General features: G+C 39.1%; 2 protein-coding genes and 2 long non-coding RNA genes across 9 annotated transcripts in view; 3 read left to right on the forward strand and 1 right to left on the reverse strand.

Moving 5' to 3' along the window:
* LOC110061249 (fibroblast growth factor receptor 4-like) overlaps positions 1–20280 on the forward strand; it is a 42834-nt gene that overhangs the window by 187 nt on the left and 22367 nt on the right. The window contains exons 2-4 of one of the 4 annotated variants that reach the window (XM_089291480.1): positions 1192–1227; positions 5590–5622; positions 6120–6416. In XM_089291480.1, the coding sequence (XP_089147606.1) occupies positions 1192–1227; positions 5590–5622; positions 6120–6416 (366 nt within the window). Of the gene's footprint in view, positions 1–1191; positions 1228–3991; positions 4120–5589; positions 5623–6119; positions 6417–20280 lie in introns of those variants that run through there. The other 3 variants (XM_089291483.1, XM_089291489.1, XM_089291494.1) reach the window with 3 other exon arrangements.
* Positions 1229–3533, reverse strand: LOC149118202 (uncharacterized). Its single transcript, XR_016207849.1, has 2 exons — positions 2985–3533; positions 1229–1338 (listed from the first exon to the last, which is right to left on the reverse strand). It is a non-coding gene; the product is annotated as an uncharacterized LOC149118202 (long non-coding RNA).
* LOC149118203 (uncharacterized) lies at positions 7483–13630 on the forward strand. 3 transcript variants are annotated; one of them, XR_016207843.1, is made up of 4 exons: positions 8865–9131; positions 9172–9205; positions 12155–12251; positions 13357–13630. It is a non-coding gene; the product is annotated as an uncharacterized LOC149118203 (long non-coding RNA). The 3 variants fall into 3 exon arrangements; XR_016207844.1 differs by lacking the exons at positions 8865–9131; positions 9172–9205 and adding an exon at positions 7483–8824; XR_016207842.1 differs by having other exon boundaries at positions 8850–9205; positions 12151–12251.
* On the forward strand, positions 16549–17393 carry LOC149118204 (uncharacterized). Its single transcript, XM_089291506.1, has one exon. The coding sequence runs from the start codon at positions 16551–16553 to the stop codon at positions 16836–16838; it is 288 nt and encodes a 95-aa protein (XP_089147632.1). The 5' UTR covers positions 16549–16550; the 3' UTR covers positions 16839–17393.

Consider the following 20280-nt stretch of genomic DNA (forward strand, 5'->3'; position numbering starts at 1 on the left):
GTGAGTTAACAATATAATATTAAAGTAGGCCTGGACCTTACTAGCAGCTCGTTCAAACGATCACCTCGTTATCACCTCGGTTTTGGTCTGAGATACACATTCAGTCGGTTATTTTCTTAAGCATGATTGTATGCGCAAGAGGTCACTAACCATTTCGAAACATTCAAACAGAATGATCTAAACATTTTGTTTTTTCACTTGGGCATAACTGGGTGGGTGAACGCCACACTAGAGTTGTTGAATTCATAAACGAATCTCGCGTTTGAGTTTCAATAATTTACATTTACATTTCATTTTTACATTTAATCTTTAAACACGGTTTAAAAATTCGTCAGCTTAAAAACCTAATATAAGCTGTAGAACGCGCTTTCAGCTGACAAAGTTCGATGATGACAAGTTTTGACTTTACCAGTGTTGGGGACCAACGCCTGCTCTACCGTCGCTACATTGTATTAATTGCTTCCTCGCAAGGGATTTTTTTCCGGAGGGGGACTACCATATGAAAAGGACGGGGGGTCCTCGTCGGAAATTTTTAAAAGAACCCCTAAGAGGTACCAAGATTCTGTTTTGTGGGCGTGGCTTGAAATAATTTTTCATCCCTAAGAGGTACCAATTCTAAAACAGTACATTCTCTATTTTTCAATTCCCTATAACTCACTCTGTTTGCCCCCACATTTTGCATAAACTATTGTTGTGAAATACACTTTGGAGGTCTGCATATTCCCAAGAGCATTTCATAACAATAGTTTATGCAAAATTTGGGGGGCAAACAGAGTGAATTATGGGCAATTGGAAAATAGAGAATTAGCTCCCCTCATATCTTTTTCTGTTCAATACCCTTTAAGATACCTCGAAAGCTCCTGCGGTGCACGTTTTTCAGGCTGAACACCCTAAGGGACACCAAAACCGCCTTTTTAACCCCTGAAAGGTAGGACTAGCACCCCCCGGTCCTTTTTACATGGGAGTCTTTCCTAAGGATTTCTTTCCCGGAGGGTGCAGTGTTTTCCGGCAGCCAACAGTTGTTAATTGGAGAACTAGAAAAATACCCTACGTAACTGGTAGTAGAATCAGATGAAATTGTTGTGATCTCTTTTAAGTTTGACTTTGCGGCAGGCAAAAGTATTTTTGTTCCAAACGCAACCGTTATGTCGCCATTCACTTTTCAATTAATTTTATTCGGGTTTTCTTAAGGTTCAACGCGGAAAACACATCGAAATTCAACGTCAGGTAAGATTAATGTTCACTCTCAGTACTGAGTGAATTATTTTATTATAGGAATTTTTTCAGATAATTGTCATTGTGGCCCATTCAACTCGAAGGCTGGTTTCCATAGGGGCCCTGTAAATATAAAATTAATTAAATATATACTAAAAATCTATCTATAGCATTGATTAAATTATACATTAGAAATATAAGAATCTAAGAATACATTTATAAAACTAATATTACAATTTAAAATTACAATTTAAATCTTCTAAAAAATTGTGATGTGAATAAAAAGGTTCTTGGTCGGCGACAGAAGGTCTGTATCTTTGCAGCGTTAACCATATTTTCAGGAAGTTCATTTTAAATAGGCATACAACGCACCAGGAAAATACGCTTGCATTGTGGAAAATGCATGGGGTTACGCTATAGAACAAGCCTAAACCATTGTCTACAGACTAAACCGTAAGTAACTGCCTGGGCAGGCTTTGCGGGCAGAGCCGAAAAGCCGAGGAGGCACCATAGAATCCGCGCGTGTATGAAGAAATGGATATAAATATTGTAGAGGTTAGAAAATCGATTTGACCAAACTTTGGCGAGTCTAAGCGTAGCGGGTAATTTTTCAGCAAGCACACGAAGTGCTCTGGGTAATTTATTCCACGAGGTTGCTTCGGCAGGTCCTTCGGGAGTATTCTGTGCGGCCTCAAGAACGGTTAATCCAAACGTAACCTTTTAAAAGTGCCTTGCTTCTGACATTGATTTCTTTGAAGTTATTGAGCAGTACTGGAAATAATTTTGCCTTCCACAACTTGATTTGTAAGACATGTATCAGCCACGTGGTAGACGACAGACTCGATCGAAAAACACAACACGCAGACAGATCAGAATCTCAACAGAAATAAGCTTAAGACCTCAGTGTTGTTGTTAACATTGCACAGCTTCTCTGGAAAATATAATTAACGTGAGGTGGCAACTCTAGTGAAAACTATTTCTTGTCATTATTAATTCACGACAAGGAACACAGTCTTCTCGCTTTCGGAATATTCTCTTTGGATCTTTTGGCTTCTTTCTGCTTTCTGAAAAGACCCTGGGTATTGGGCCGAAGAGTAAAGCAATGTTAAGAGTCCCTGTCCATAAATATGGAAAATAACTCGGCAAGGGTCGAAAATTCGATTTCGCTCATATTTTTACGGTAGATAGGCTAGGGCATGACAGAAACTACTGGATGGTTTTCTTTTGACAAAATATCCTTTTATTTCAAAGAAATATGCAAGTAACCAAATTCCGTTAAAATCGTCATTTGACGCACCATTTCATTAAACAGGTTTGAGAGCCTCACATGCAAAACGACATCATTCTTCCGTCTTTAAACACTCAAATATTTTTTTGCAATGTTTAAATGTGTACTGGGTTGATTTTAGGGAATGTTGCGGTGTTTGTTCGGTGCAAAATAATTAAATTTCGAAGACATGTATTTCATTCACTTCAAAGTACTTCGTAAAAATAATCGATTTTTACCATGTGCGAAACCATCAAATGGATTAAGCTTCTGGTGGTTGAATCGCAGAAGGATGGTCTACAGATTCCTCTAAACATTTCTTTGGGCAAATGATTGTGAGCGGCGCGAGAGCTTTTTAAAGTACGTTAAAAATGCAGATATTTGACCATCCGTCGTCAAATTTCAATTTACGGGTTAGATATATATTTTAGCACGCGCCACATGTCTTGAGCTATATTAAGTTGAAATAGACATAGAGCTGATAATTTCGAAATGTTCTAACCTTATTTGCTGTAAAAGGCAGGTCCAAAAGCCGATTTGACGTGTTTCTGTCACCATTCGTCGCACATAAAGCAGAGGTTTGCTTTTGTTTACACAACGTCCGATGTACATCGCCAACTGTCAACTTATTTAATGGTCGAATACCATGAATCTATGACCCTCTTTCGACACATATGATCAGCACTGCATCTAGGTGAAAAACGGCTAAGTGATTTGTGGATAGCTGCTTGCTTTCCACTACACCAAAATATCACTTTTGATCATCGTTTGATCTATCGCTGCTTGAATCCTTGCTTGGAGCGGTTCCTTGGTTGTTCGTCACGCAATGCTGTCATCCCATTTTAGGGGGTAGGGGTAGGACAATTTCTATCCTAATAAATCCTAATAAGTAAGGCTCCGTGAGGCTTGGAACCACAGGGAACACACAATCTTGTTGAGTAGGAAGAGATTAAATTAAGCAGTAAAAAAAATGAATAGTTAACCATTGCTCGTGTTGTCATCTTTTACTAGACCACCGTTACCTACACGCCCTGCGTAAATACTGTAACGCTAAACTCGTACCTAGGACTTTTCGCGCTGTGCAATTATTTTTGGTTTACATATAATAAAGTGGGCTACCCTCGGTGAAATGGGAGGTGGCCGCTTAATAGGGGTTGGCCTCTTAATAGAGGTTGGTGTACCTTGAATATTTTTTCACTATCGGGTTATAAATTTCTTAGTGAACATGGAGTCAATTCAAGACAATCATTATAGACGTCAGCCTCGGAGACCCAGGGGCCGTTAGTGGGAGCGGAGAAAAGTCTAAACGGGTGAAAAAAAAGTTCGGGCGAAGACCCCTTTAGACTTTTTTCAGCTAACTGCCCCTGGGTCTCCGAGAATGACGTCTATCATGATTGTCTTGAATTGACTCCATGTTTACTAAGAAATTTAGCTACATCAAGAGCCATAACTCGATAGTGAAAAAATATTCAAGGTACAGCAACCTCTATCAAGCGGCCAACTCCTATTAAGTAGCCATCTCCCATTTCTTCGAGGGTAGCCCACTGGAGTGGATATCGCTGATGAGGGGAATTACACATGCATCGTATCGAACATGTATGGCCGATTAACATATTCGTACAATTTTGACGTAATTGGTAAGTAGCACGGAACGTTGTTCTCTTTTCACTTTATAGAAGCGCAGTTTAAAAAATTCACTGTGTAGAAGAAATCACGTAACCTGCGACCAGGCGTTCTTTTATTCTAATCTTCCGCAGCCGCGAAGAAAATTGAAACGCCTGAATGTAAGTGTTTCGCGTCGTTCTGTGATTGGCTCAAAAGCCTCGCATGACACTCTTTGTAGCCACTCATTGAGGGGAAGCATGCTGTTTGTTTTTTGTTTGTTTTTTGTTTGTTTTGGTCAGGCTGTTGATTAGGAGAAAACCAACATCAATCCTGATTGAATGAGACGTTAGCACGTTTTTCAACGTTAGCCTTTGTTGCCCACTACAGAGATTAGGTTTTAGTAGTCAGTGGAATCGTGATGAAAGCGAGTTATATACTGACAATATTCCCAGATTTTCATTGTTTGTATTTGCGATTCATCTATAAAATGATTGTTGTATTGTAATCTTTAAATTTGTAAATAAGTAAGAATCTCCAAAACATTGTGTGACGTTTGCGTGACACGTGCGTGACCCAGCACCTTTAGACAGTGCTACAAGGTAGTTATCAATCAATGTATGTGAATGTCATTACAGTCGAAGTCTTTGGCGAAGAAGCTATGCCTTTACACTGGCTTTTTTTTCTCCTAAAGAGAAAATCAAAAGCATTCCTCACATATTTATCATATGGGAACAGGAAGAACCTGTCTATGCTGGTAGCAACCTTGAACTGCACTGTATTGCGTTCACAACGGATCCCGATACTAGATATCGTTGGTATTACCGTGATTCTGACGTCCTGGATGACAAGAAGTTAGGCACTCTCATAAACCAGAGGCTGTACAAACTAACGCCGTTTCAAAACGTCGACCCTTGGCCAAAATGGAAGCTAAAACTGAAGTTGAAAAACGTGTCTGAAAAATATCTCGCATAAGAAAAATTGCTGTGACCAGAATTTTGGCGAGAGTCTTTGCATATTTACCTTCTTTCATTTCCCAGATTCTGGACTTTATCTATTGACCGGTTTTGAGTTTTATTTTGATCTACTTTGAATTACGTGACACTGAAAACCAGCAATTGTTCATTGCTTTACCCCCCTCCTGTTCCTTCCAACAACAACAACAACAACAACAACAACAACTTTTATTATGACTAGCATATTTACAATTTTACAGAGCAAGTAAAAATTATCAATGTATCAGTTATCCAATCTATCATCCCGTCCTGTAATTTTTTTCCTTTCCCAAGAAGTTTGAGAAAATAGTCTTTGCGTAAACTTACTCTCTGGACAGGACCGTAGCTACTAACAGGGGGGAACCGAGGCACTTGGGTAAAAAAAAAAATATGTATTTGTTCTAGGTTTCTTTATGAGGCTAATGACCAAATGACGAGAACTCTTCCACGATAGTATTTGATGATTAGTATATCTAACACGCTCATTTTGTTTATTTTCTCTTTATTTAGACCCAACAGTTTCACCTACAAACATTACAGGAGGTACAGCTTATTATTACATCCTCAGATTTAATTACAAATCTTTTATTTTCCATCACGGTCCAGTTGTTCGGAAGCCGATTAGCGCTAACCCAGGGTGACATGTTTATCCGGGTTTCTTTTTCCTTTGTTCAAAAACATTTTCTCCGATCATCAAATTGAAAACAAAGAATAAACTGAATTCGCTATTTAGGTCATGAATAAACAAGACGAAGGACTTTCTGAAAGTCTATAACTAGTTGTACTTGATTAAACAGAAGGAATTCTAATAATATCACTTCTTTTTGGAATCTACATGTGGTGTTCTCAAAGAGTGGGAAAAATGCGTTATTCCCAAATGTGATTTAAGCATACATTTTGTTGCACATGTCCTGAATGTCCCGTATTACCAGCATCTGTGATGACTTTCAACATAAAATGAAAACCGCTCTAAGTAAGAAATCTACTCTGTTCTATGCTTCTGTGAAGTTACAAACGCTGTTTAATTGTCAACTTTACAGAAAAGCCCCAATTCCTTTATCCAACGAAAATGGAGGCGATAAAATCGGCTTATAAGGAAGGCGACAAGTTTACACTGACGTGCGAGGCCAAAGGTGTCCCAGCTCCGGTGGTCACGTGGTACAAGGATGACAAGGTGTTTCAAGGAAGACACAGAGCCGGCGAGTTTATAGCAACAGGGCAATACGACTACATTATTAACTTCTTTGGAGTGGATATCGCTGATGAGGGGAATTACACATGCATCGTATCGAACATGTATGGCCGATTAACATATTCGTACAACTTTGACGTAATTGGTAAGTAGCACGGAACGTTGTTCTCTTTTCATTTTATAGAAGCGCAGTTTAAAAAATTCACTGTATAGAAGAAATCATGTAACCTGCGACCAGGCGTTCTTTTATTCTAATCTTCCGCAGCCGCGAAGAAAATTGAAACGCCTGAACGTAAGTGTTTTGCGTCGTTCTGTGATTGGCTCAAAAGCCTCGCATGACACTCTTTGTAGCCAATCATTGAGGGGAAACATGCTGTTTGTTTTTTGTTTGTTTTGGTCAGGCTGTTGATTAGGAGAAAACCAACATCAATCCTGATTGAATGAGACGTTAGCACGTTTTTCCGCGTTAGCCTTTGTTGCCCACTACAGAGATCAGGTTTTAGTAATCAGTGGAATCGTGATGAAAGCGAGTTATATACTGACAATATTCCCAGATTTTCGTTGTTTGTATTTGCGATTCATCTGTAAAATGATTGTTGTATTGTAATCTTTAAATTTATAAATAAGTAAGAATCTCCAAAACATTGTGTGACGTTTGCGTGACACGTGCGTGACCCAGCATCTTTAGACAGTGCTACAAGGTAGTTATCAATCAATGTACGTGAATGTCATTACAGTCGAAGTCTTTGGCGAAGAAGCTATGGCTTTACACTGGCTTTTTTTTCTCCTAAAGAGAAAATCAAAAGCGTTCCTCACATATTTATCATGTGGGAACAGGAAGAACCTGTCTATGCTGGTAGCAACCTTGAACTGCACTGTATTGTACTCACAAAGGATCCCGATACTAGATATCGTTGGTATTACCGTGATTCTGACGTCCTGGATGACAAGAAGTTAGGCACTCTCATAAACCAGAGCCTGTACGAACTAACGCAGCTTCCAAACGGCGACCAAAATGGCCAAAATGGCCAACGTTGGCCAAAATGGAAGCTAAAACTGAAGTTGAAAAACGTGTCTGCGGCTGATTCCGGACAGTATGCATGTCAAGCTGAAAACGTTGTTGGTAATGATACACGGTTCACCCACCTCAATGTCACAATCAGACCCATTACCCCGTCAGCAACAGGTATGTAAAGGAAAGTGTTTGACCGACGAGAATAAGCAATACTTTAGCCATAGTGCTCTACCGTAAGATCTCCTCGACACAGTCCAATAGAAATCAATGCCAGCGGCTGACCTGTGAAATGCCGGACAGGTTCAGATGAGCCGGCCACGAAAACGCTGGCCGATCTCAGTACGTCAATAACTCATTAAGCGTGCGCAATTTACAACATTCACCAAGAGATTTTCCAAACTGTTCAAATAGAATTCTTATTTGTTGAGTAAGGTCGGACTGAACTAAGAAATATTTGAGTCGATGACATTTCCCACCGACTTTGCAACCAAATGTCCATCCAACCAAATGTTTTTTCTTCTGGACTTAGTACTAAGTCAATAAGCTAGGGTTTAGGAAAACCCCGCCTTACGAGCACCTTAAGAAAGCTCAGTCGTTGACTTTACGTAAGTATTCTTGCGGATAAAGGACTGTGCAACAATTACCAGGAGGGGGGCTGTAAAACCAGAAAGGGGGGACACACCAAGTAAACTCATACCCTAAGGGAAAGGGGAGTAACGGTTACATGTAAACGTCTCTTTGAAAAGCAGGGTGGTGGTATCTCATTTTCTTATGGGCAAGGTGACTTAAAGATTCGAATACCACTTATGTCTGATTAACAGTGATACTCATTTATTTCTTGAACTGTCTATAAAAGACAGGAATTGCACCGAGCTAAAATGCACTCCAGTTAGCCTAAACACCACTTTGGTTAGCCTAACCAACACCACAGGTAGCCTATATGGCAACATTGTTTGCCGGAGAAGCGCTCTGGTTAGCCTCCAGTGGCTTTGAGTCAGCGTTAGCTAAAATTAGAGCTTACTTGGGAATGGTTACTTGTAGGTCTTTGATAGGGTTGCAGTTGCTGTATTTAGCTGCATGTTTAACTGAATGTATTTAGCAGCCAGTTTTTCGTGACATTTTTGTTGACTAGTTTCCTATACAATTTATTGAAGATTGTCAGAGTTGCGATGATTAGGGACGCAAGAGCAGTGTAAGGGGATCTGCAGGATTTAGCAGATTGATTGATGATCGATCCATTGATTGATTGATTTTGCTAACTGGCTGATGATTGGTTAATTGAATGATTGATGATTAATTGATTGATTGATTAGACTGACTAATGATTGATTGATTGTTTTGAATGACCTATTGCACAAATATGGGTTATTGGTTATTGACCAGGGGCAGGGCAGAAGACTCCTGAAATTTGCGTATCTGGATCATCCACCAAAAAGTGACGTCACATCCGGTTTAAACTGCACCGCGCAGCTCATTTCACAAAGCGAAAAAATGGCGTTTCGATTGGGGAAGTTTTTCCTCTATTTGCAAACCATCAGGTTCGTGTCCTTTCATACTGAGGATAGAAAGATGTTGTAGGCACATTTCTTCGACTTATTAAGCAGAACTTTTGGCAAAAGAAAACAGTTTAGTATTGTTTTGAAGGAAAATAACGGAGAGCCTTCTGTCATCGAATGGCGGATTTTACACATTTGCAAAACTGGGGTTGTTCCGACTTTTGATTCTTATTGTTCGTGATTCGGTGATAACACTAAGTGCAATAGCCTATAATGTTAACAACAACCTGGATGAAGCATTGCTGGCCATAGTTTGCACTGTGTACCATGGGAACATGTTTAACAGAAGCCGGTTTTTTCTACAAGTGAACACAGTTGAAGCTCTGTATCCACGTGCGTGTGGTGGAAAATCGTCTACTCAAGGTTAGTATCCTATTTCCATATCTCTTGCTGAATACTTTTTTCTCTGTAAGAAAATAATCTATGTTGAGAGCTAGAGTTCATTGTACTTTGGGGATATCAGATTTCCCCGAAAAGATCAGCAAAGGGATGAAGCAGTCCAGATGAGTAGAACTTTCCTTCAGTCATCCAGTGGTTAATTGTACATTCCTCTGTATTATCTCAACTGCAATGTCGGCCTGGGGATCAACTTCTTTGGGCAGTTCAAAAAGGGGGGGGGGGGGGGTTGGCCTGTTTAGGGTTAGCTCCCAATGGTATGGTATATCCTTACCTCTTAACTTAACCCCCACTTTTGACAGGTACGCACTTCTACTGTGACCCGGAGCAGGGGGGTTAAGGTTACTCCCTTTTATGCACTATATAGGTATGTGTGGCCCCAAAGGGGTAGGGTTTTTCAGCCGTTTTGGTCATAAATAGGGTCTTGATTTTGGCCACTTTGGTCTTAAATAGGGTATGGGTTTTGTACTCTACTGTAGTCTTGAATTGGGTAATGTTGTTTAGAAGAAACTACTTTTTCATCATTATTGATAAGACCATAAACAAAAGGGCTTCAAAACTTATGTTTAGGGCAACTGTGTCAGTGGCAACGGTTGTAAATAGGTTGTCAAATTTTTGGTCCGGGCATAAATAGGATACAGAAAATCTCAGATTTTGGTGATCAATAGAGTAAGGGTTTTGGGTTTTTTTTCTGGGAGTACCCCCCCCCCCCCTACCAGGTACTGTAAAGTGGATAGAATTCAGATTTTATCTTGTAATTAGCTTGAACCTCTAAATTATTATCTATTAATAATAAAATAGAGAACATCTTCTGTCTTCCTTTTCAAGAATTGGACTATGAGGTCCAGACTTCTTCGAGGTGATAGTTTGAGGCTGTATCAACCATATTATCACCTGATGGGAATCTTGAGCTCGCAATTCAATAATTGTTAAGTAGAATTGTAAGATTTACCATTGTTTCTCTATCAAACTTCATACTTGGTTGCAATCATACAATCTGAAATTCTCATACTTGTAGGACTTCATAATTAGTTAATTCAACCATTTTGAGATTTTAAAGTTATGTTCTATATCAAATTAACTCAACAAGAAATGCTGTGGGAACACAGGCCTCTGGTGGTTGTTCACACAGCTTTTTTTAGTTCTTCCAAAGATCTGTTTTCAGCACCTCATCTTCTGTTAATCTGGTGGGGGTACAATGTAGCTCTGTAGCAACAGGACTTTTGTTCATTATGTGATCAATGTTTAAATGTCATCTACCTTCCATCTCATAAAGAAAAAATGAAAATGGCTGTCTCATATGCATGCATCAAATAATTCACAAAGGTCAGGTGTGATTGCTTCATTGTGGGTGGGCTGAAAGTTCTAGCTTGGTTTGATCTTAAAGTGATTGTTTGCTTAAAATATTGAAGATCCGATACCAGGATTCATTATAAAAGAGGTAAAAAACGTTCTCTGGTAAAATTGTTTAAAATTGTGAGCTTTCAAAGCCAGTCTGCTGTCTTCGACGGACAACAATGAAATGATAAAACAGACCTAAGAATTTTGAATATAACAAGCGAATGGCATATATTAAATAGAATACGTGTGAAAGAATGTGAGAATGCTAAAAGTGTAAAATTAGCGTTTGTTTGAAAGAATGTTATATTGTCCCGGCAGAGGGCACAAATTGTTGTCAGCCTCGACAGTTTTTGCTCTGTGCCAGGATTCCAGTGTAGGAATAAGAAAGCCGTATAAGAAAGACACTGGAATCCTGGCACACAGCGAAAACTGTCGGAAGCCATTAGGACACAAAAATGGGACCTGGCTGCTGAGTACTGTTTGAAATTGTGGCAACAATGTTCAAATTGTGGGCTTCTTTGCAGGTGAACTTCATAAGGAAAACCTGCACTTTAGAGGCTGAAACTTCTGTGAGTAGCTAACCTTAAAGTGCAAGGTTTTCATATAGCATTGACAAAAAATATACATTTTTGGAGTGACCTTCTCCTTTAAATACACACATTAAGACTTAACTCAGTAGCAAGGTACCTCTTGTATTATCAGTAACAGTACATTGTTTACATGTATCCAAAAAAACAATATATATATTGTCCAAACTCAGTCATGTTAGTAGTGTTAGTGTCTAATGAGTGCCTGCAAGGAACTAGTTTTACAATCTTTCTTGCAACTCTCTTCAATGTTCTGGGAGTCTCCCACCTACCATTTAGATCATCCAGTCCCCCAGACAAGTTTCAAACTATTGTCCAGATACAGGGGACCATAGGCTCCTAGGGACAGTGCTTTAAAAGTGCTATTATGATGAAATGTGCAGATGTCCTCCATAATATGAGCTTAACAGTTTTGTTACCATGGCAACATACTGGGTTTCAACCTTCTCTGATATAGGCTTTTCTGGCCACCTTTGGCTTTCCATTTTGATATTTGTCAATGGTGCCTCATCTGCATGATTCAGCAAGCATATTAATATTATAAGGTCAAAGTTGTGGCCTCAGGTTAGAGGGGACTAGAAAAGAGTGAGTTGCCATGGGAAAATACAGGCTGTGTATAATTTTAATAGCCATAGGTGTGTTTCCAGTAGAACTATAAGCCTACCAACTTGATGTAATATTGGGTTGAGTGTATGACATCATCAGTCACCTCATTTGCATATTTTACACATGATGCAGATATTTGCAAAAGTTTAACAGCATTTTTAATCTTTTGTGAAATTCTATGTGATACACCTACAAATTCTGACTCAAGGGGTAAAAGTTTAATGAGAGAAGCATGTTAAAGCATTGAGTTGAATTTATGCTGTTGGCAAAATTTCACTGTAAGACGAAGAGAATTTTGGAGGGGAATTTGGTGTGGTTATCAAATTAACAGAGGTTGGTTTTGTTATTGATTTTGTCATTATCTTCTATATTTTTGAGGCAGAGTGGTTGTTGGCAAAAGCAAAACTGGCAATGTCTTCACTGACCTGTGTTTAGATGTTTTTAGGTTTTTGTCTCTGACAATGAAGTTCAATTTACCAGTAAGTAGTTACACTTTCTTTACAATAAAACATATGGATATTAATAACTTATAGCTATTTCAATATCCTCATACCAAAATTGTAGTAATTTTATGGCTCAATTTCTATCTCTGCTTTAATTAGTTTACAGCAGTTTATTTTTTTAAACCAATTTAATTTCATCAAAGGGGAAGGGGAAATCTGAGAGCAATAATAAATTAGACCAACAAACATAAATAAATTTGCACTGATTGCTCTCGTGGCCTAGTGGAGATGAAGTGGACCAAAAGGTCAGAGATCTGATGGTTTAATCTAGGTATGTCTGTACAAAATAATAAAAAAAGATTGTATTGTAGTATGGGAGTATTATGGTGAGTTATGTTGGGGGGTTGATATTGGATCCTGGCTGTACTGTTGTAGGGTAGGAATAGGGACTGAGGGGGTGGATGGTGTGCTTGTGATTCTTTTTAAGAACCACTCTGAAAGTGAAAACAACTGGTTTGAAAAATTTACAGCAGAGGTAAAAATTATACATTATATCTTGTTTTTCATAGGTCAGGTAAATGAGCAAACACCCACAAGAGAAATGCAAACAAGAGATGCACTTTATTTCTCTTCTTAATCAGTGTTCTTCTGAATTCCTCTTGTTAAACTAAATTATTTTTTTCTGTTGAGATAACATTTTTACACTGGACTTTTCCTCTGAAACTCTTACTAACAAAATAATCATTACTGAGAAAAATTATACTTTTTACGATAACTGTAGAAATTGTTGTGCACTCATTGGCTAATTTTCATCATCAATAAGTGGACCTGTTGGCACATAAATTTATAATTTTAAGAGGCGTGTCAATGAGCGAGAGCATACAATTTGGCAATGAGTTTGTTATTTTAAAAAAACAAATTGATGTCAGTTTTTCCTGTGTTTGCGGATGAGTGTATCCTATCGCCCTGTGGATCCACAGCAGAATTCATGATCAATAATGTTCAAGACAGATGCATGAAAAACTGATGTCAATTTGTTTAACTGAAAAGATCTGGTTCTTGGTCTCTTTGTGACTGATGGAGGTCTCTAAAAGTTCTCAGTTGTTGTTTGATTTTAATTTTAGTGTTTGTATTTTCTTAGGTGGTTACGTCCTGGCATATACACCCCACACTGGCATACAATCCCTTGATTTAGATGATGCTGAACCTGTTTTTCCCATCTTTAACATACATGTAAGAGTGTCAGTGGACCTGTCCAAGTGTGAATTTTTTTTACTGATAATGCAAATCATAATAAAGGTACAAAGCCTCTCTGGTTTGATTTCTTCCTTGATGGTGAAGTGCAACCTAACCAAAAGTTGCATTCTGTAAGAGGTTTACAAAAATTATAAAATATAGGAGCTCCTCTGAAAGAAGAGTTTGTTGTTTTTTCTGTCCATTTTTTCCGTCAAACATTTATATTTTCCTAATAAGCAGTTTCTTCACAACACACTTAAAGATGATAAAGAGCCATAAAAATGACATTTTTATTGCAGAGATCATTTTCAAGATTAAAGAAAAGTTATTTTTATTTATATATTTTATTTTCTTTGGGAGAGGGACTTTTTGAGAATTTCCCTAAAAATATCACAAAGTACAAAGGAAGGGGAAATATAAAAGTAATGTTTTCATTATCAGATTGAGTCTCTATGAAGCTGCAAAGTATGGTTATTTTATACTGTTGTGGATAATGTTAGGCCCATTTTAATTCAAAATACAAATGGGAACTTACATTGATAATCACACAATCCCTTAAATTGGTACTGTTTGTTTTTTACCGGTAATTGCTTTTTTCCAGAAAACAATTTGAACATCCTTGTTACACAAGGAGGGGCAGTGGGGGAGGTATTCTACATAGTTCTTAATGGGGAAGCTCCATCTCAAAGTCCAGCCCCTTAATACTGTATCCCTTTTCTAAACCCGTAGAGAGAAGTTTTAAAATATCTCTTTGAACAATTTATGTCATTACATGGAGTCCTCCCACATACACAATTCAGGAACTCTTGACAAGTTGTGATGAAGCTGACCTCAAGACTGGTCTGATCAGGCAGCTTCAGTTTTTGAGTACAAACTTGTTACTCTCAGTCAACTTCTGGTATTGAACCTTGTCTTTTCTGGTCTGGTCCAAGTTCACAGACACTACTAGCTAGCAATCACTTTCACAACACTAACACTAGCAATGTCACTCGCTGTCTGGGTGTTCAGTTCCACCGCACCATGTTTCATGGTCACTCATCATTGTCAGACATGAGTTCATAATAGCTTGTAACATTCACCAGCCTGGCAGTATCATTGTTGCTACTATCTGTTCCCAGACTTCCTTTTATGGCTGGGTGTTGGGGCATGATATTTCATTACTGTTTGCAAACAGTTTGTTAAGATCGCACATTGAAAGTGTGATGAATTAAAATAATTGAACTCTGTGAGAGAGAATTGTCAGAATTGCTAGTGTTCTGTCATTCCCTGGGACTGAAATGTCTTGATGTAAGCTTATATAGAGAAAGCACATTCAAAATAAGGCAAAATGTGTGAGTAACCTTCCAAAATAAGCTGCAAGTATGATAGTTAGGTATTAAAAGATAAGGAACTTGGTCAGCAAACAAGGCAAATGAAAGGAATTGAAGAAATGAAAGGTGCATGCATGCTTGACCTCATAGGATCCGAGGGGGGGGGGGAGCATTGAAACTTTATAGTGTCGCTGATACTCAACACTGTTGAAACGGAAAAATAAATTAGATTATAACTGAAAAAAACACGAGATGCCCAAATTACTAAATCGCCCATAAGAATATCTTGTTTATTTTTAAGGGGTTCACGGCCTGCCTATGTTTAAGGAAGCGTTTACCAATTAAGGAATTGCCAAGAGAAAAGTTAAGATTACTTGTTCAAGGTTCTTAACCAATCGTAACAGAATTTATAACACCAGTTTGAGTCACAAGCAAGAACATGAATTTGCGTTAGTGTCGATCAGCAAGAAAGTTCCGCCGCGTTATGTGTGTGGGTCTACTCTTACAGTGTGATACGATTAACACGTCTACGTTACTCTCAAGTGTTTGTCAAGGGAAAATTTGAAAAATGGGCTTCTGTTAAATAGGTTCTCCCACGTCTAGAAAACTGACACAGCGCTTTTCTCTTAGTGTAATACCTACCTAAGAGAATAGGATATTTGAATTGAGTGCAACTTACCTACAAATCATTATTTCCACGCAAACGATGGCTCCTGTGGAATTCAGCGAAGAAACGACGACATTTCGTAAAAACACACGCCTTCAAAACAGCGTGTTTTTGAATAAATAATCGTTCTTTTCCTCAATCAAACGATATGACGAGGAAGACGACAAAATTTTGTTTCTCATGGCCAAATAAAACGTTAGAAATATCCCGCCGATTACGAAATATAACCATTTTACTTACTGAGAGAACGATTATGTCGCATTCAAATTTAATTTTGCCGCTCAGCCCGCTTTTTTACCGGATGTGACGTCACTTTTTGGTGGATGATCCAAACACAAAAAAAGTGCCAGGCGTCGCAGAGTGTTCTCCCCCGCCCCTGGTACGTCCATATGCCAAGCCCAATACCTTGAAAAATAAGTGAGTAGCACCATTACCATAGAAACATCTTTGATATTGGACGTCCATGTTATGGTTAACTGACCGCTGTCAAAACAAGGTATCCGCTGGCCCGTATCACGTGACCATTTCGCGGGCTCGGGTTCAGAGTTCATCAAGGTCACGTGTTTCTTGAAGTACTTGTTTTTGATTGGATTGCAGGCTCAAAAAATATGTCCTACGGTGTTATTAGGACATATTTTTTAAATTTCGCACAAATCTCGTTTAAACTCTCTAGGATGAGAAAAAATGACACCGTTGAATGTTCAAGAGTGTTTATTCGGCAAATTACCCATACATTGATTGATTTCGATGTCATCTTCTAATTTCCATACAAACTTATATATTTTATCCACAGCTCTCCATATAAACTCTTATATTACGCTTGGGTGACCTGTGTTTTAGCTGGAAAAAATAAAGAAACCACACGCTGAAAAATTACATGCTCACAATTGATAATTTTTGAGCTTCTGATCCAAGAAAAAACAAATTCTTTCATTCTTTTATGGTTATTATTGTTATTATTGCAATCAGGAGCTCCGCTTTTAGGCCTGGCTAAATCTATATTTTAAACGTACTAATAACGCCGTTTGCGACGATTTTCCGAAGATGTACGACCACTTTCCGAAGATGTCGATGTCCGGAAAATAACGAAGATAACCGAACATTTTACTATTTTGAACAGGTATGCCAACAGTCAGTGTTCAGAAAGAAGAGAAGCCTGGGAAGAAGTCAGCTATGGCCAATAAAACCCAGCACCCTAAGATCTTGATCGGAATGTTGGCTGGCGTGATTGTTCTAGCGATCCTTGCGGCCGGTGTGTGTTACTGGCAGGTCAAGAAGGCTCGTGCGTCTTCGTCGACTGCGAAGAGTCGCCGACCTGAGATCGACTCTCTCCGAGCGAAGTACGAAGTACAGGATGAATACGTTGTGGTGCCAGACTATAACAGAAGCAATGAAGAGGTCAATACATGAATTTTCTTCCAGACGTTTTTACATTTCTTGTCTGATTAGCCTTATAGAAGATATTTTTCACAATGTATTTGTGTAACTTGTAGTACGGTGGACCGGACATCTTTTTTAGACATGCTGGATTTTGGTACCAGATTATAACAGACAGGCATAAATCAGAGGTGAGCACGCAAATACCAGTCAAAGATTTTCCACCTTCTGGTATAACTCGCCTTGGAAAAAGTTGGTTGGTCGGTCGGTCCCAGTCTCGGTCTTTTGCTTGTCAACAAGTATTAGTTATTTTTTACACTTGGTCTGGGTGACATTACAGTGCGGGTTAATTATATTGCTATCTTTTTAGACCCGTTAGATTCTCAGTCGAACCTCTATGGAGGAAAAGCAAATTTTGTCCCAGAACTTTCTTTTTTCTCCATAATTCTGTCCAGTTGACCTATCTAAGTCTCTAACGAGCAAAATTTGGGCCGATGAACGATCTTATACATTTCAGGTTAAGCGACCACCCCTCAAGATGAAAGTCACGAAATAATTGTCAGTAAAATACTATAAATAGAAACCTTATTGATGGCCACCTCTACTTAGCGACGTCGGCCATTTTTTGGTCGTCCAGATGAGGGTTTTCTATTGTCCTTGCCAATATTAAGCGGTCCCAAAAATTTAATTCGATTTTATACACGTGGTTTGATGACGGATAAGAGTTCGAAAGAGAAAGTGACCGCTGATGAAGACATCCAAACCCACGTTTATTATTGTCTTCCCGTGATTCTATATTGCCTTAAGCATGTTTGTATTCGAATGAATTGACGTTTGTAAAAGGCCTCATGCTAATTCCTAATTCCTGAAGAACCTCTATTAAGCGGGCTAACCCCTATGTAGCAGCCACCTCCCATTTCCCCGAGGTGTTAAAAGTGCCACTCTTAAATCCAGTATTTTCAATTTTATATTTTAGACTGGGAGCATCTAGTTTATTAGTTTCAGAAACGATGGTATTACGAGAAAAACATGCAGAAAAGTACACTTAATTTAGAGGGATGACCAGGTGGTAGATGCGTCACGACTCTTCCATTAAGCTGAAGATTAAAAGGAAATTTTGGTCGGAAATCGGACGCAACGATTCGACCGACCGAAAAGTTTACGAAAACAAAGCACCTTTGGAAGTTAGTTCACTTTGATTCGTGAGACTAAAATTCCTGTTCCTTTCTAGTGCTTTCACCTCGCACCATTTTTTTTTCACTCCCAACGATTTCTTTGCGCCAGCTAGCTGCTACCCAATCTAACCGAACGCCATGCAGAATTGTGCTTCGTTCCTTGTTGACAAACTCGTTCGTTGCCCTCCTTTTCTTCAATGGATTTTCCCAGATGCGGGGAAAAACACTCCACTTAGTTGGACAGTTTTGATTTGTGTTGTCAGTACTGTTTGATGTATTTCATTTGGGAATAGCTTAATAATCGTCTTAATCCGACTGATCGATCTGCTTAATGAAAAGCACCCTTAATTATTGTCCTCTCATGTGACACACCAACCTCATTAGGTTCATTAGATCTCTCTATGACATCAATAGCGTACTATTACAGTCGAAGGTCTCAAAGTGGCTTAACCGGACCGGCGTTTATGGCTTTAGTCTGATTTTCGTATCCGTTCAGAGGTTACGTCGGTTAGGAATATTGCAATTCCCAACTGGATAGCCTTCCCACTAGCCATATGTTTCGTTAGCTCTCTCGTTAGGCCACGTTCGATAAATCAATATTCTAACATGGCTCCAAGGCTTTCGGGTCAAAAGCGCAAATTTCCAAAGTTCCTTTTGTCCAAAAGAGACTTGGATACAAAGAAAACGCTACCAAATACAGCCTGAGTTTGTCCTAAAGGCCTCGGAGCCACGCTAGAATATTGATACATCGAATGTGGCCTATTGGCCAATCTTCCGGCGCCAGTTTGGATTCACTGCAAAGACATTCTACGCAGAAATGTCTGTATCCACTGTTTTAGACTGCCCCAAAAGTCTTTGATTTTTTACGGTCAGGTCGTCGAACAGCCACAATAATATCCTGAGGGAGTAGTGGACAGGACAGAGGGTGCTGGCTTCGGTCGAGTCAACTGTACATATCGTGTAGAAACGTTTTGCAACACCTCCAGTCCCAAAACTTTCCCCACAAGAAAAAAAAAACAGACGTCAACCAGTCTTTCTACCCTAGGGACCGTTCATTTTTTTATGAGGGAGGGGGGGCTGGTGGGATTTGGGAAGCACCATTTAAAAATCGCATGACCCCCCCTCAGCTTACCAATTTTTTCACATGGCCCCCCCCCCCTTATAGCGGTCATTTTTTGGGATGACCCCCCCCAAAAAAAAATTGAACAAACAATATTTAGATTTCAACTTTTTTAATATTTCTCTAGTATCCCCCTACTTCACGTTTTGTGCTCACTGTGAAGACAATATTTACAATCCCTTTACTACGTACAGAGAGCTGTTGTTTGAAAAACAAATCAAAAGAAAGAGAAGTCAATTTCGGATCTCCTAGTTATGGCTCGCCCTGAGCGTGTGGCATTTGGCCTCTCATTGGCATCTCCCTCATCTGAATTGATGAATGCCCACAGTTTTAACGTAAAACAGATCAAATGTATAGAAGCTAAGTTGACGAAGGTCACGCAGGACATGGAAGCACTAGAAAATAAGAGCAATTATAACAGCATATTCAAGGGCATACTCAAACAGCACATCAACAAAAGGAGAAGGAAAAAAGAAAACCGCAGAAAGTCAAATGAAAGAAAGAGGAAGCGGACTGAAAACAACGTCCAACGAGTTTATGGAATCTGTGTTGGAAACCCGCTAGGAAATGATCTTCCACAATGCCTTGTGTACCCTCCTAGAACGGCCGTCCCGGAAGAGTGTATTAAAGTTGAGGATGTTGCCACGTCGTTATTTAGAAGAGATGGGCCATACATCGCACAGCTCTTGGAAGGGAATTATTTCACTAATGCTGCAAGAAGCAGAATCACCGCCAACCTTGAGCAGGAAGTCAGAGATTATGTTTACACCTTCATGTACCCTGAAGAGTACACTCTGACGGAAAGCATTGCTGCTTCTTGCAGCATCGGTGAAAGAGACTCCCATAGCAGCACAAGCGGCGACGAAGAACTCGACGACAGCGAAGATGAAGATGAGTGCCAGTGAAAGTTGCATTCGAAAATAACAGTGTTAAATACTTCTTTTCAGTAGCTACAAATGCTTTTTGTCGCCAAACGTTTTTTTAAAGCAGAAGGAAAGTTTGTAATAAATTTGTATCCTGCCTTCTATGTTTATTCTACAGCAATTTTTTTGATATTCAAACATTATGCCATTTTAAAGTTTTACTAAAATATTTCACGTGACCCCCCTTTTTCCCTTATTTTTTTGGGATGGCCCCCCCTCGAAAGCCTTTTTTTTTCGCATGGGCCCCCCCCCCAAAT

Source organism: Orbicella faveolata, unplaced genomic scaffold (assembly GCF_042242905.1).
Source record: "Orbicella faveolata isolate gen_17 unplaced genomic scaffold, um_ofav_v1 contig_1, whole genome shotgun sequence".
Classification (NCBI taxonomy): Eukaryota; Metazoa; Cnidaria; class Anthozoa; order Scleractinia; family Merulinidae; genus Orbicella; species Orbicella faveolata.